Source organism: Hippocampus comes, unplaced genomic scaffold (assembly GCF_001891065.2).
Source record: "Hippocampus comes isolate QL1 unplaced genomic scaffold, H_comes_QL1_v1.1 scaffold174, whole genome shotgun sequence".
NCBI classification, from domain to species: domain Eukaryota; kingdom Metazoa; phylum Chordata; class Actinopteri; order Syngnathiformes; family Syngnathidae; genus Hippocampus; species Hippocampus comes.
The window spans coordinates 5,111,955-5,124,024 of NW_017805983.1; the positions used below are offsets into that span (position 1 = coordinate 5,111,955).

A 12,070-nucleotide genomic window follows, 5' to 3' on the forward strand; every position below is an offset into this window, starting at 1 on the left:
GGGGGGTACATAAAGACACACATGCTCTCCAGATGGATGACAAACATGCCATTTTGAGTATGAACAAAATACACGCCAGCCCACGAATAGCAAAAATCTGCATATCATTGACAGACATAGAAATGCATTGGGAAAATGGGAAAAAAGAAAGAGAAAGGTTGGAAGGACGCCAGTCATTTGCAAACAGTTTTTCCTGTCTCCATGTAATTTTGAACATGTTCAAAATGTCGTTGCGACAGGAAAAAAATGTCTGAGACTGTTGAAACTGTTTTTAAAACTGTTTGCAAATGTCTGGCGTATGTCTTTGCGCAAACACATACAAACCTGCTCCGTGCAATACAAGCTTTCCTGTAAAAAGCAGGGGTTGACTCCTCCCCCACAAAAAAGAAAACAAAAATGCTGAAAAACAATCTGAAAATACGTGAATCCGCGGGTATCAAACTGCTAGTATGTAGATAGATAGATAGATAGATAGATAGATAGATAGATAGATAGATAGATAGATAGATAGATAGAAACATGGACATATAGAAACATGGACATAGTAGGATTAGGATAGAGTACGGTGGTTGATTGGTTACCACGTCGGCCTCACAGTGCCGAGATGCAGAGTTCGATTTTGGCCTTCCTGTGTGGAGTTTGCATGTTCTCCCCCATGCTTGCATGGGTGTTCTCCGGGTACCCCGGTTTCCTCCCACATTCCAAAATTATGCAGGGCAGGTTGATGGAACACTCTAAATTGTCCCTGCGTATGACTGTGAGCATGGATGGTTATTCGTCTGTGTGTGCCCGGCGATTGGCTGACAACCGGTTCAGGCTGCCCGAAGACAGCTGGGATAGGCTCCAGCCCCGCAACCCTTGTTAAGATAAGCGGATTAGAAAATAGATGGATAGATTGATAGGTAGATAGATGTGGGCCACATCCTGGCCAGTGGGCTCCTCGTCAAGTCAATCAAAATAGTTTTTAAACTAGAGCATATATCAAATATATATCAGGTGAATATGCATGTGTTTTTAGTTTTAGCCTTCAGACATGAACAATAATTGTGTTACACGTGACAAATTTCTTCACAGCCTCAGCTGCTCCAAATACAAACTGGGGCTGCTAATCACAGTTTGAGGGCAAATCTGACTGTCCTCATTCTTCTGTGATGCATCGTAGTATTGTTTGTACACAGCTGAGAGACATAAATCCATTCCTCTTTCTAAGAGAGCTATTAATTGAATACTTTAATTAGTGTCATCATTTGCATAGAGCTGCATCATACTCATAGACCGTGTTTCCAATACGTTGCCTTTCTGGATAAATAAAGTAACCAAAATGTGTAAAACAGCATTAAGTATGATGCAGTGTCATTTTATGCCACTGAATAGTACAGCCACAACAATGAAAAGACGGTTTAACGAATCTCTCTCTCTGACAGGGTAAGTGAGCATTATCTATTCATTGTCTGCCATTCACTTGTGCGAGGATACCTAAAAGAGACAGTGATTATGTGCTGTTGATGTCGACAAGACAGACACTTTTGGTGACAAGGAAGGCCAGAGGCAAAGTGGAAGCAGGCTAAGCAAGCGTAGTAACAGGCGAGTGCTCGAGGCGACATGGGTCCTGTGTTCTTTCCTGAAATAGTCCTCATCCAGATGAGGTGCGATTTAGAAGGTCAGAACATGTCTGTCTGCCTTGTGTATGAATGGGATTGTCCTACTCTTGGTGTGCTCGCCACACGCCCCGAAAACAAACTGAAAGAATTTTTTTTTTTTTGGTCACATGAATCATTGTTTAGTACGACATGAAGCAATCTCTGCCTTTAGTGGAGAGGAAAATAGTTTAAAATGCTACAGGTAGTTTGAAGTGCAGTGCAGTTTTAACATCATCGACCTCAGTGAACTTGGTCGGCTGGATAAACCTTGATACAGTATGTACAGAAGAGCGGCACATCAGCGTGACATAAAGATCATCAGGTGTGCCGCAGGAAATTAGCCCCCAAGCTCCCAGGCCACTGCAAGAAAAATTCAAGGGCGCTTTATCTTGTCATAATTCTACCTTTGGAACACATTTCCATGTGATAATGGAAAGCATACAACAAGGTTTATAGCCTTTTCAAAACTAAAACTCGGGGTGCTGAAAAAGACTTGCCTGAAAAGAATAATGACCAAAGATAATTTCGCGTCTCTTAGATAAGCAGACGAAATGAACATCATAATTAGTCTGGTGCAATGTGAATGAGGTTTCACAAAATGTAAAACACATCGGGCAGCTGCATGTCACGGCGTGACGGTTTTGGCCTAATGGTTCTCCAATGACAACCTACGGCTTCATCCTACATCTGTTCTGCGGCGCTTCAGGCGGCTGTCAGGATTAAGTGATGAAAGAGACGTTTTTATTCATATAAAATCAATGCAGTACGTTCTGATTACTTCAAAAACTAGTAGCGTACAGGCATAATTGGGGCTTTTCCAACATCGCGCAATTCTTGTTTTGTGGATGATACTGTGACAAACACGATGTCCTTATCCTCTCCTCTGTTAAGACTTCTGTGCTGCAAATATTACAGTCCAAACATTCTTGTATTGCGTGTCGCAAGTTCGAGAGAAAGAGAGAGAGAGAGAGAGAGAGAGAGAGAGAGAGAGAGAGAGAGAGAGAGAGACACGGCTTTTACTGCTGTTTTATAGCAACTAAAACGTCCATGTGTTCAGTTCATTATATGCTAAATCACATGAGTTTACTGTGCTTGGAATATGTTGGCAGACAAGATTTAATCGCTCAACACGATGATCACTTCAGAGACACAAGATTTTATTACCTTTTATATGGTCGACAGTCAATGCTCAACCCCAGCGATAAATTACTCTGACATGTTATATATTCCTACATGTCAACACCATCCACACCACACAGTGTTCTTTAATGCTCCATAACTTTAACTACATATGACCTTCCTGAATATTATGCCAACCAATTAGCAAATATAACCGGCCATTAAATTCAGCAGTCACCCGGCATTACCCACATGGAAAATCAATTCTACCTCAGATAATTTTCTTGAATAACAGCAGTCAAGTGTTCTGTATTTCACAGTATTTAAAGGTTGTCAAATAGGGCAGTCAGGATGGCTACCCGATGACGTTTGGTGTTCCTCCCTCAACTTCTTTATCTCTCCTCTCGTGTTCTATTTATTTTATTACATGCCAAGGAACCACGTTCTGCATCCATCTCAATTCAGGTCGAATTCTTATTAATTCTGGGTCCCCGTTACAATTAGCCATCCTTCTAGCTGGCAGTTGAGAGACAGCCCAGATTTCTCTTACTCCTTGTGGCTGTGCGTGGGCAACATCTGCAGCTGCAAAACAAATTGTTACACTCCTCTTAACTGCACCCAAGGTACGTGTACACCTTTCCTACTTATGCAATTTATGAATAATATTCATAATTAATATCAATTAAGACAATCCACAGTTCACTGTTAATATTAATGGCGTCACGCTTGGTGTTTATGTCGCATTTAGAGATGAAACAGAATTGAAATTTCACATTATGATAAATTATCACAGGATTATTATCAATATACATGATATTGCTGCAACAAATATGAACAAAACAACACGTGCACATACCTAAAGCATTGCAAATTTGATTTTGATTTAAAAAAAAAGAAATGTACATTGCAAATTGTAAACAGTTAAGAAAAATCAATCTGTATGCATGCAAAATCCCAACAAATGTACAAATGTATAGGAAGGTTTGTGTGATGAAGTTGGTGGAGGACCCAAGCACAGGAAAGGCAGGAGTCCAGGATGTACTCACAAGTGTTATTATTTAAAAAGAAACAAAAAACACAAACAGGTTAAACAAAAAGTATTACAGCAAAATACAATTAAAAAAACATTTACTGTATTTTCTGCACTATAAGGCGCACCAAAAGCATTCCATTTTCTCAAAGGCCGACAGTGCGCCTTATAATCCGATGTGCCTTATATATGAATCAATATTCTGATTTATTGGATGTAGTATTTTAAATGTTCTGTAAAGTGTTTTGTTACAGCTGCAGCGGTTGTGAGAGCTCTACATAAATAAAGCCGTATTGTATTGTGATATCTTTCCTGTAGCTCTATCGAGTGGATGCATAACGCAACTGCAGCCACTATTGTAGTTTCTATCCTATGCGCCTTATAATGCGGTGCGCCCTATATATGAAAACTGTTTTAAAATAAGTCATTCAATGAAGGTGCGTCTTATACTCCGAAGCGCCTTATAGTGCGGAAAATACGGTAATTAAAGTGAAAAAAACATTAACAATGAACCCACACAGAAATACAAAAAAACTGACAAAAAGACAATGAGGCACACCTGGGCAGGTCTAGCTTTCAGTCATAAATCCCTCTTCTGGCCTGTAAGTGTTGAATTAATATCTGTTTCCAATTTGGTATTTAAAGACCCAGCAAATTGACATCAGTCCTCAATTGTGGAGGTAATTTAATTGACTGCGCTGCGCCACATCGCGTGTTCCAGTGGACTGAGGGAGTTTTGTTATGCCTCGGCACACCTGACAATTTGGGGACAGAAAATAGACCAGACCTTAAACCAGGGTTAAGGAACTCCGGTTCCTCGAGAGCCATATCCTGCCTGTTTTCGATCCCTCCCTACTGCAACACACCTGATTCAATTGTTCATGATGGTTTCAGGCCTCTACAGAGCTTGCTGATGAGCTGATGATTTGAATCAGGGGTGTTGGAGTTGGGTGGGATCTAAAACAGGCAGGATATGGCTCTCGAGGAACCGGAGTTCCCTACCCCTGCCTTAAATCATCTAAAATCAGGTCTAATTTGTGGTGCTGTTGGTGTAACGTGATATTTGTGGATTTGATCGAAGGGCAGGCAGACAGATTCTACGCTCCGCTGATCCGTCTGGTGGATGTCAACTTATTTTATTAATAAATATGACAACCGCGTGCGTTTGATTTCCCAAGTGTTAGGTTTGTTGTATTCATTTTATGTTGGAAGGTAAAGATTTGTGCTTATGTGCTCAAATGTCTGTCTTGTGGTGTCAGCCATATGCCGAATAGCATGGGCCACTCTGTTTAATAAATGGTTGGCTTTGCCTCGAGTGTCTCTTTTATGTGGACCCACACATCGACACAACAATAAGGAAGGAGGTCACGCCGCAGGTGAGCCCGCCTGTCGGCCAAAAGAAGTCCTGGTTAATTTGCATGCTAGCTGAAGGCTAGCGCCTCTCGTTATGGCATAGGATATATTCCGGTCATCGGAGGCTTGAACCAGATGTCTTCAACATGTATGGGTGTGTAGGAATCAGAAAGATGCCAGAAGTTGAGGATAAACTTGAGAGGAGCATCGTTTGAGAACTTTTTTCAATCTCTTTTTTTAAACGTTGAAATTTGGCAGGGTAGTTAACGCTCTTATCTGTGGTGTGTCAAATTTACAAGACATTTATTTCCAGTTTACAGGGATTTTAAGTGCCAATTCAGTGTAATTGTGTTCGCCAATAAACTGTGGTATGTCTTCTGCTAATCTTTGGGTATCCTAACAAATGGCAACATCATTATTCTATTAAAGGCTTTGCCACATCACTAAACAACCGCCAAACACGCTGAAGTAATGTGTTGACCAAAAAAATGTGCCTTATCGCGCACTAGAGCTTGTTGCATGCGTGACCTTTCACACCTGAAGAGCTTTTCATGCTAACTAATTACTTCCTGAGCCTCACGTAAACATTCTGTCACTTGGTGAGAATGATGATGATGATGGCATAGCTGTAGTACTTTTAAATCGTATTTTGGTCTCCACTCTTCATCACTCATGAAAAGTACACTCTGTCCGAGTTTATTGAGTTTATCATTGCAGTGTTTAGCTTTGTCACAGTGAAAAGATAATCACTGCCAGTGACTGCAGTTGGACTGCCACAAGGTTAACACTTTTTTTTTTTTTTTTTTTTTAATGATTGGACAGAATGTAGCACGAGCACTTATATTGTAGTTAAAAGGTGTGACTATAGAAGAGATATAAAAACATGGTGCAAATCTACTCTGACATAGCAGGCAACTCTGGGGAGTCGTAAAGCTAAATGTAATTTGTGAGTAGGTTTGAAATTGCTTTTCAACACATATTTACAATGTGTTGATGACTCTGGTCATGAAGTATGTGCAAGTGCGAGTGTGCGTGTGTGTGTATGTTCTCTCTCAAACTAGAATTATTTGGGCATTAGCAAGTGGTGGAATGGTTTTATGGGTATAATCCTGATTTGATCCCATCACGGTAAGATTTTTATTTTATTTATTAATTTATTTTTACTGTTTTGTCTGCAGTACACTCACCTGTGTTAATGAAAGCCATCTGCCCATGGTTTCTCACGCTCCAGTAATACATTGGTCTGTAACTGCACTCAAGTCCCAAAGGCCCGAAAATCTAGTTGGGCTGCAGGAAAAATAAATAAATAATAAAACATTTCCAAATGTCAACTCCACCCTCACACAATTTCTGTATCGCAACCAGTCACTGGTGAGATAGTCCCAATACCAACGCAACATAAAAGAGTTACTAGGGAAGTGTTATACTGTACAGTAATGTTTGTGTGTTCGAGAGACAGAAAAGAATTAGACAGCATGAGACAAAAGGATTAAAGAGGAATTTGAAGAAGTTGCATTAGTGAAAAATCCCTCATTGAAACAGTCAAGGCAAGGTTTTTGGGCGTGTGCAGGTCCTGCATTATTTTTGCCTTCTTCATTATGTAAGTAATTTATGAAATGTGTATTTAAATGAATGGGATCTGTTGCTATGATTGTTAGATTTTAAATGACAGCACATTATAATCAATATTAATCTAAATTTGGCTCATTTTATGGGCTGTGATTACCCTCCCTTACTCATTATTTCATATTTATTCACCGAAGTGATTTGGGTGCTAACACATTCTAATTCACATTCTAATTCACATTCTATTTTAAGATTCGTTTTTGCATTTGTCCAACAGCAGATATCCATGTGCATTGTTCTTGTATTTTGAGTAATATATCTGGCTGAGGATTTCAATCTGTTCCAGCAAGACCATGCGTTGGCATCATCCACATCAACTTGTTTGATAACTGGTACATCGGTACATGTGGAATCCATCACTGTAGCTTGTCAATGAACGCATACTGCAATGCATGGGCCACCCTCCAAACAAGCACGCTTTCTGCTCACGATGCACGCAGCTCACATTATTCATGCAAACATTCCTTGAGATGAATAGATCATTCACTCTTTAAAATTCATTGGCGGAACAGCAACGGGAAATGAAATGTCCCCATGCTGAGGAGCTGCAATTTGTTTTACACCCGCTTTTAATGGGGAATTCCTGGCCTTTGCCATTACAGTCATTGTATTACCCCGAAGTGAGTCAGCCTCAGTCCTGTCCAAGCCTTCTTGGATGAGAGGTGAAACCTCGAAGACAACCAGAGGAGTCCAGTTGCGATCCGTTCCAAGCCCTGAAAAAGAAATGACCATGATGAATGAGAATTTCCACAAGTATCTATGGATGTGATAACTAGTACAAAAAAAACAACCTCAATGGACTTAGACGCTTGATAACAGTCTTGATCAATTTGATTCACTGTTCATTTGCTGCTTAATTCTCTGAGGGTTTATCTGCACTCACCCGAGCTGCTTCTGCTCTCCATTATTTTCTACCCAAGGAATGTGTGTTGTCATGCGGTGATTATAAATCATTCATAACTATAGCCAGAGATCAGAGTGAGTTATCACCGGAGATCAGAGAGAATGATCTAGCACCATATGTTTTGATTTGATCCTGAAGATCACAACTAATACATGAACCATGTGAATGTGCTGTAGCTCATCAGTGGGATGTGTCAGAACAATTCCCCTATCATTCTCACACTGGAGGTGATGCAGCTTCCAATTGACGTTACTGTCAATGTCTCCCCAGAAAGCCCGCTTGGCCAGGATTCGAATATCCAAGACAGGAAGCTCCAGTGCCTTCCTCCACAGCAAGCGCAATGGCCTCTTCAACGAAGCATTGGAGCTCACGGTAGGAGCAGACAAACGCTTACGCTTCACTGCGCCTTACAGTTTGAATGAAAAGCCAAACGTTTCGAATCTCCATGACAAGTCTTTAATCTCAAATACGAGCAGGAAAAAAAAAAAAGATTCGGTCCACTCTTAAAACTGGTATAGCACACATTTCCCCAATTTCTTGGCAATAAATGTTTGCATCACGGGTGCATCTATATGTTATGTTTGTTGGTTCACTTGTCTCTTGACTCTTTAGCAGTTTTTGTAATTGAATCATCCTGCTAATTCAAATTAAAAAAAACAAGCTGATTAGCAATTTACAAATATAATGGTTTTGATATGAATTCAATTGGCAACTTATACATATATAGACTGAGCATACAAACACAAAACTTAGTTATTAAAGATGTATTGTACGCCTTCAAAGTAATGTTTTGTTCAAAGTAATGTTTTGCCTAATGGTACTATTTTAATAATATATATTTGGTCCAAAAAATATGACTACACACCTTTTTTTCCAGTTGATCGAGGGTAACGTCAGGCCACGATTGGGTTGTTGATTTTAGTCACATTACTTCATGTCCAACCAGCACAGGAGCAGAAATATTGCCTTCTTGTTCATGCACATAAACACATGGCTGAAAAAGAAATAATTATGGAAAACAAGTCGTTATTAAGTCCCTGTAGGCAGCCTTGTCAGAGAAGGAGCCAGAGGCAAAATGTTATGTATGCAATGTAATGCACTGTACATCCATTAGGGGCACAAATCAATGTGCTGGCTCCATTGATCTCAACTGACGTGCCTGCAGGGTTCATGCTGATAATGTGACCCGGCTTCTGCTGCCTGGCACGTCTGAGGCTGTGACAGCTTTCTGATCGCAGTGCTGAACTCCAAACACAAGTCTAACTCGGCCTGTTTCTTCTTTGTGTCTTATTCTCCCACTAAAGCAACTTCCGTACAAGATGAACCTCTCTGATCAGGTACTGACACGGCACCATACCTATCACATTCGATTCGTGGGTTCCCTAAAGACCAGACAGCACTCATCTTGGATCATGTGTGTCATCACAGGGTTCTACTGAGGAGGAAAAACGCTTAAGTAAGTCTACCTCTCTACTAGAGAGCCAGCACCATCACCTGCTGACCTGTCTGGAGAAAACCACCGTAAGTTCAAAAGGCAAACTATTCACCAGAATCAGCTTTAAACAACACCTGGATATCTTTTCATTACTATGATTGTGCAACTCCATTAACGATAATGGAAAATGAACTAAACAGTTCTCATTTGCAATGAGTTTATTGTACACCATTCCCTGTAGGTGGACGTGTTTGGTTGTCAGCTATCAAGTGAAGGGCAAGAAGACATGTCCATGACATGTTTAAAATTTAAAAAAAAGTCAGCATCCGGACATAGACTAATGTTTTTCTAATATATTACACTCAGTGTCAACATCAGGTTGCTGGGGGTGGTGGTGGGGGGTAATTCAAGAGCTACCCAACAAATGAGTTACTGTGCCTCCACCACTTGCAATGTCAAGTCTTTTCATGCGAAAAATTGTGCATATTCTTTTATTTATATAAATCTCTTAGCCACATGTTTAGTGAAGATTGACCCAATAGTTCCTGAGGTATAAGGATTTAAAAGGAAGGTGGTCACACCCCTTTTTGCTGAAAATGTCTAAATTTGGGTGGCCGTAGCACACAAAAACCTGCTCCGATTGACCTAAAATTTAAGATTTTCTGTGATGCTGTCACTATCAACAAGTATACCAAGTTTCAGTAAAAATCACTTTTTTTTTTTGGTTGGTTAAACCCATTTCACATGGAAACAACCAGGGTCGATATTATTTGCTTTAACCTACAGTTAAATTTCATTTCCGTGCCCAGTGTACGTCTAGTGCAAAGTGCAGTGCAACTGCGCACATGGGAGAATTTTCCTTCTTTCCATATTTTCCTTGATGGGCGCAATTAGAAAAGTGTTTGTGCCGTTGTGGGAGTGAACACAGCCGACTTGTTTCTAGATCAATGAAAGGTACTCCACTCATTCCCTCTCAATGGAGCAAGCATAGGTGAGCACTCGAGTCCGTGCAGAAGATAAGAAAATAGGTTTATGAGGAATTGCAAGCAGATGATGTAGGGCTATCACAGATGACCGTTGTGAAGTGGCCATTAAAATCCAGATTAAAAGAGAAATTTTGAGGTGCTCTTACAGTTGGGATTTGAAGATAAGGCAAGCTCTGTCAAAACTCTGACTCTCTTCTCCTTCACTGGTCTCTTGATTGCCACAGAACCACGAATTTGTGGATGAGCAGTACTACCAACAGAGCTACCTGGAGGCGGGACTTCAGAATTACTCGTCTCGAAGCCCGTCTCTCTCCAGCCAAGAGGGCGTCACGGGCACTTGCTGCACCCGCAGGAGCAAGAAGCATCACAGCCCTTTACCGAATTCCAGTGAGCCGGCACACATGCAGCCTTTGACGCACGCACGCCAACAAGGCTTGCAGGAGCTCAGCACCATCCATATTCAGCCCCTCAGCACCAGGTGGGACTCGCTGACATCGACACCAATATGAGTTTGGTACAATGAATCAGGGCTGCCATGGTGGGTAGTGTGTCTGCCTCACCGTCAGAAGGATCACTGTTTGAGTCCTGGCCATTTCTGCATGGGTGCGTGTTCTTCTCAGTGCTCAGTGCTTTGTAAGGCATCATATGTCCATGGTGTACTTACAGTAAGTACGAGTACAGATACTTTTGAGAAAATAAAATAAAACAATCTCCACCATTTATGTTCAAATAGCCGTTGCTTCTAAAACCTTGACTTTCAATGCTAACTGTTAGCATATCAATGTTTGCATTGTTTGCTCGTGTTCAGCGAAGCAGCCTTTTTCAAAAGGCAAATCTATGTGGTTTTAAATACACGTTTAATTTACTTTGTATTATGTTTGCTTTGACAGTAATTTTCAACTGCATGCGACAATTAACAGGTCGGAGCCTCTTATTTATTTATTTATTTATTTATTTATTTATTTATTTATTTATGATGAATTGTTCAATAATTGCCAAGCTGCTGCTTCTTGGGACGTGGTTTGAATTCAGTTCTCTGCCGCCATACAGTGCTCGGGAAAATGACACCTCATATAAAAAAATAAAATGAAATTGTTACCACCACTGAGTCTGGCCTTAAATCGAGATCGTGAGACATCAGTCACCTCACAAATGTCTCATTGACAATTTGTGAAGCATGTGCCACTCAAGTTTCATTCTTTTCTCTCCCTTGCCTCGTAGCCGCTCCAGTTTGAACATGCGCATGGATGAGCCAGCACCTCTCAATTGCCAGGGCAGCCAGATCACCACAGCGATCATCAGCATTCCCACACCACCGGTGACCACCCCTGAGGACGACGCCCGTCTTCCAGCAGGAGCCACCCACCAGAACGTTGTGAAGGTGTCCGCACTGTGAACGATGCAGGCTTTGTCACGCTCAGAGACTCATGAGGCTGACTGATGGACAAGAGGATGACCCTGAAAGATAGAGAGGCGTTGTGGTGTTCAGAGACTTAGTTTTGTCTTGGTGGAGCCTTCCCTCTGCTGGTCATGTACTGTCACAACATTAACTCCTTGTGCAGAAGAGGGATGGCGTTTAGATACAGTGCACCCATGTACATGTTGAGTGTGTGCGCGTGTGTGTATGTGTGTGTCACTGAGCACAAAGCACCTTTTTATGATTTTTGCATCAGTTTGACTCTTCCATAAGCAGGAGATGGAAGCTGATCCAGAAAGAATCAAAATTATCTATTGCTCTGCCCTTTTACTTGGTGTCATTCTGGTTCATTGCTGATGAACACGTGCAGGTTGTCACCATTCCTGATCACTTTCAGTATCAACCCACTTGAGCGGGGGTGGAGTACATATGATATGTATACTGTATCTGTATTGCCAGCAAATGTGTTTCATAGTTGTGAATGTGTGTGTGTGTGTGTGTGTGTGTGTGTGTGTGTGTGTGTGTGTGTGTGTGTGTGTGTGTGTGTGTGTGTGTGTGCA

The 12,070-nt window shown here is 41.1% G+C and overlaps 1 protein-coding gene across 1 annotated transcript in view; it reads left to right on the forward strand.

The window, feature by feature from the left end:
- The window catches only part of kcnd3 (potassium voltage-gated channel, Shal-related subfamily, member 3), a 93,052-nt gene extending 81,003 nt beyond the window's left edge, over window positions 1-12,049 (forward strand). Inside the window, exons 4-8 of the mRNA XM_019891591.1 lie at window positions 7,943-8,044; window positions 8,977-9,009; window positions 9,101-9,193; window positions 10,318-10,571; window positions 11,315-12,049. Coding sequence (XP_019747150.1) covers window positions 7,943-8,044; window positions 8,977-9,009; window positions 9,101-9,193; window positions 10,318-10,571; window positions 11,315-11,489 — 657 coding nt within the window. The 3' untranslated portion in view covers window positions 11,490-12,049. The remainder of the gene's footprint in view (window positions 1-7,942; window positions 8,045-8,976; window positions 9,010-9,100; window positions 9,194-10,317; window positions 10,572-11,314) is intronic.
- The last annotated feature ends 21 nt before the right edge of the window (window positions 12,050-12,070 follow it).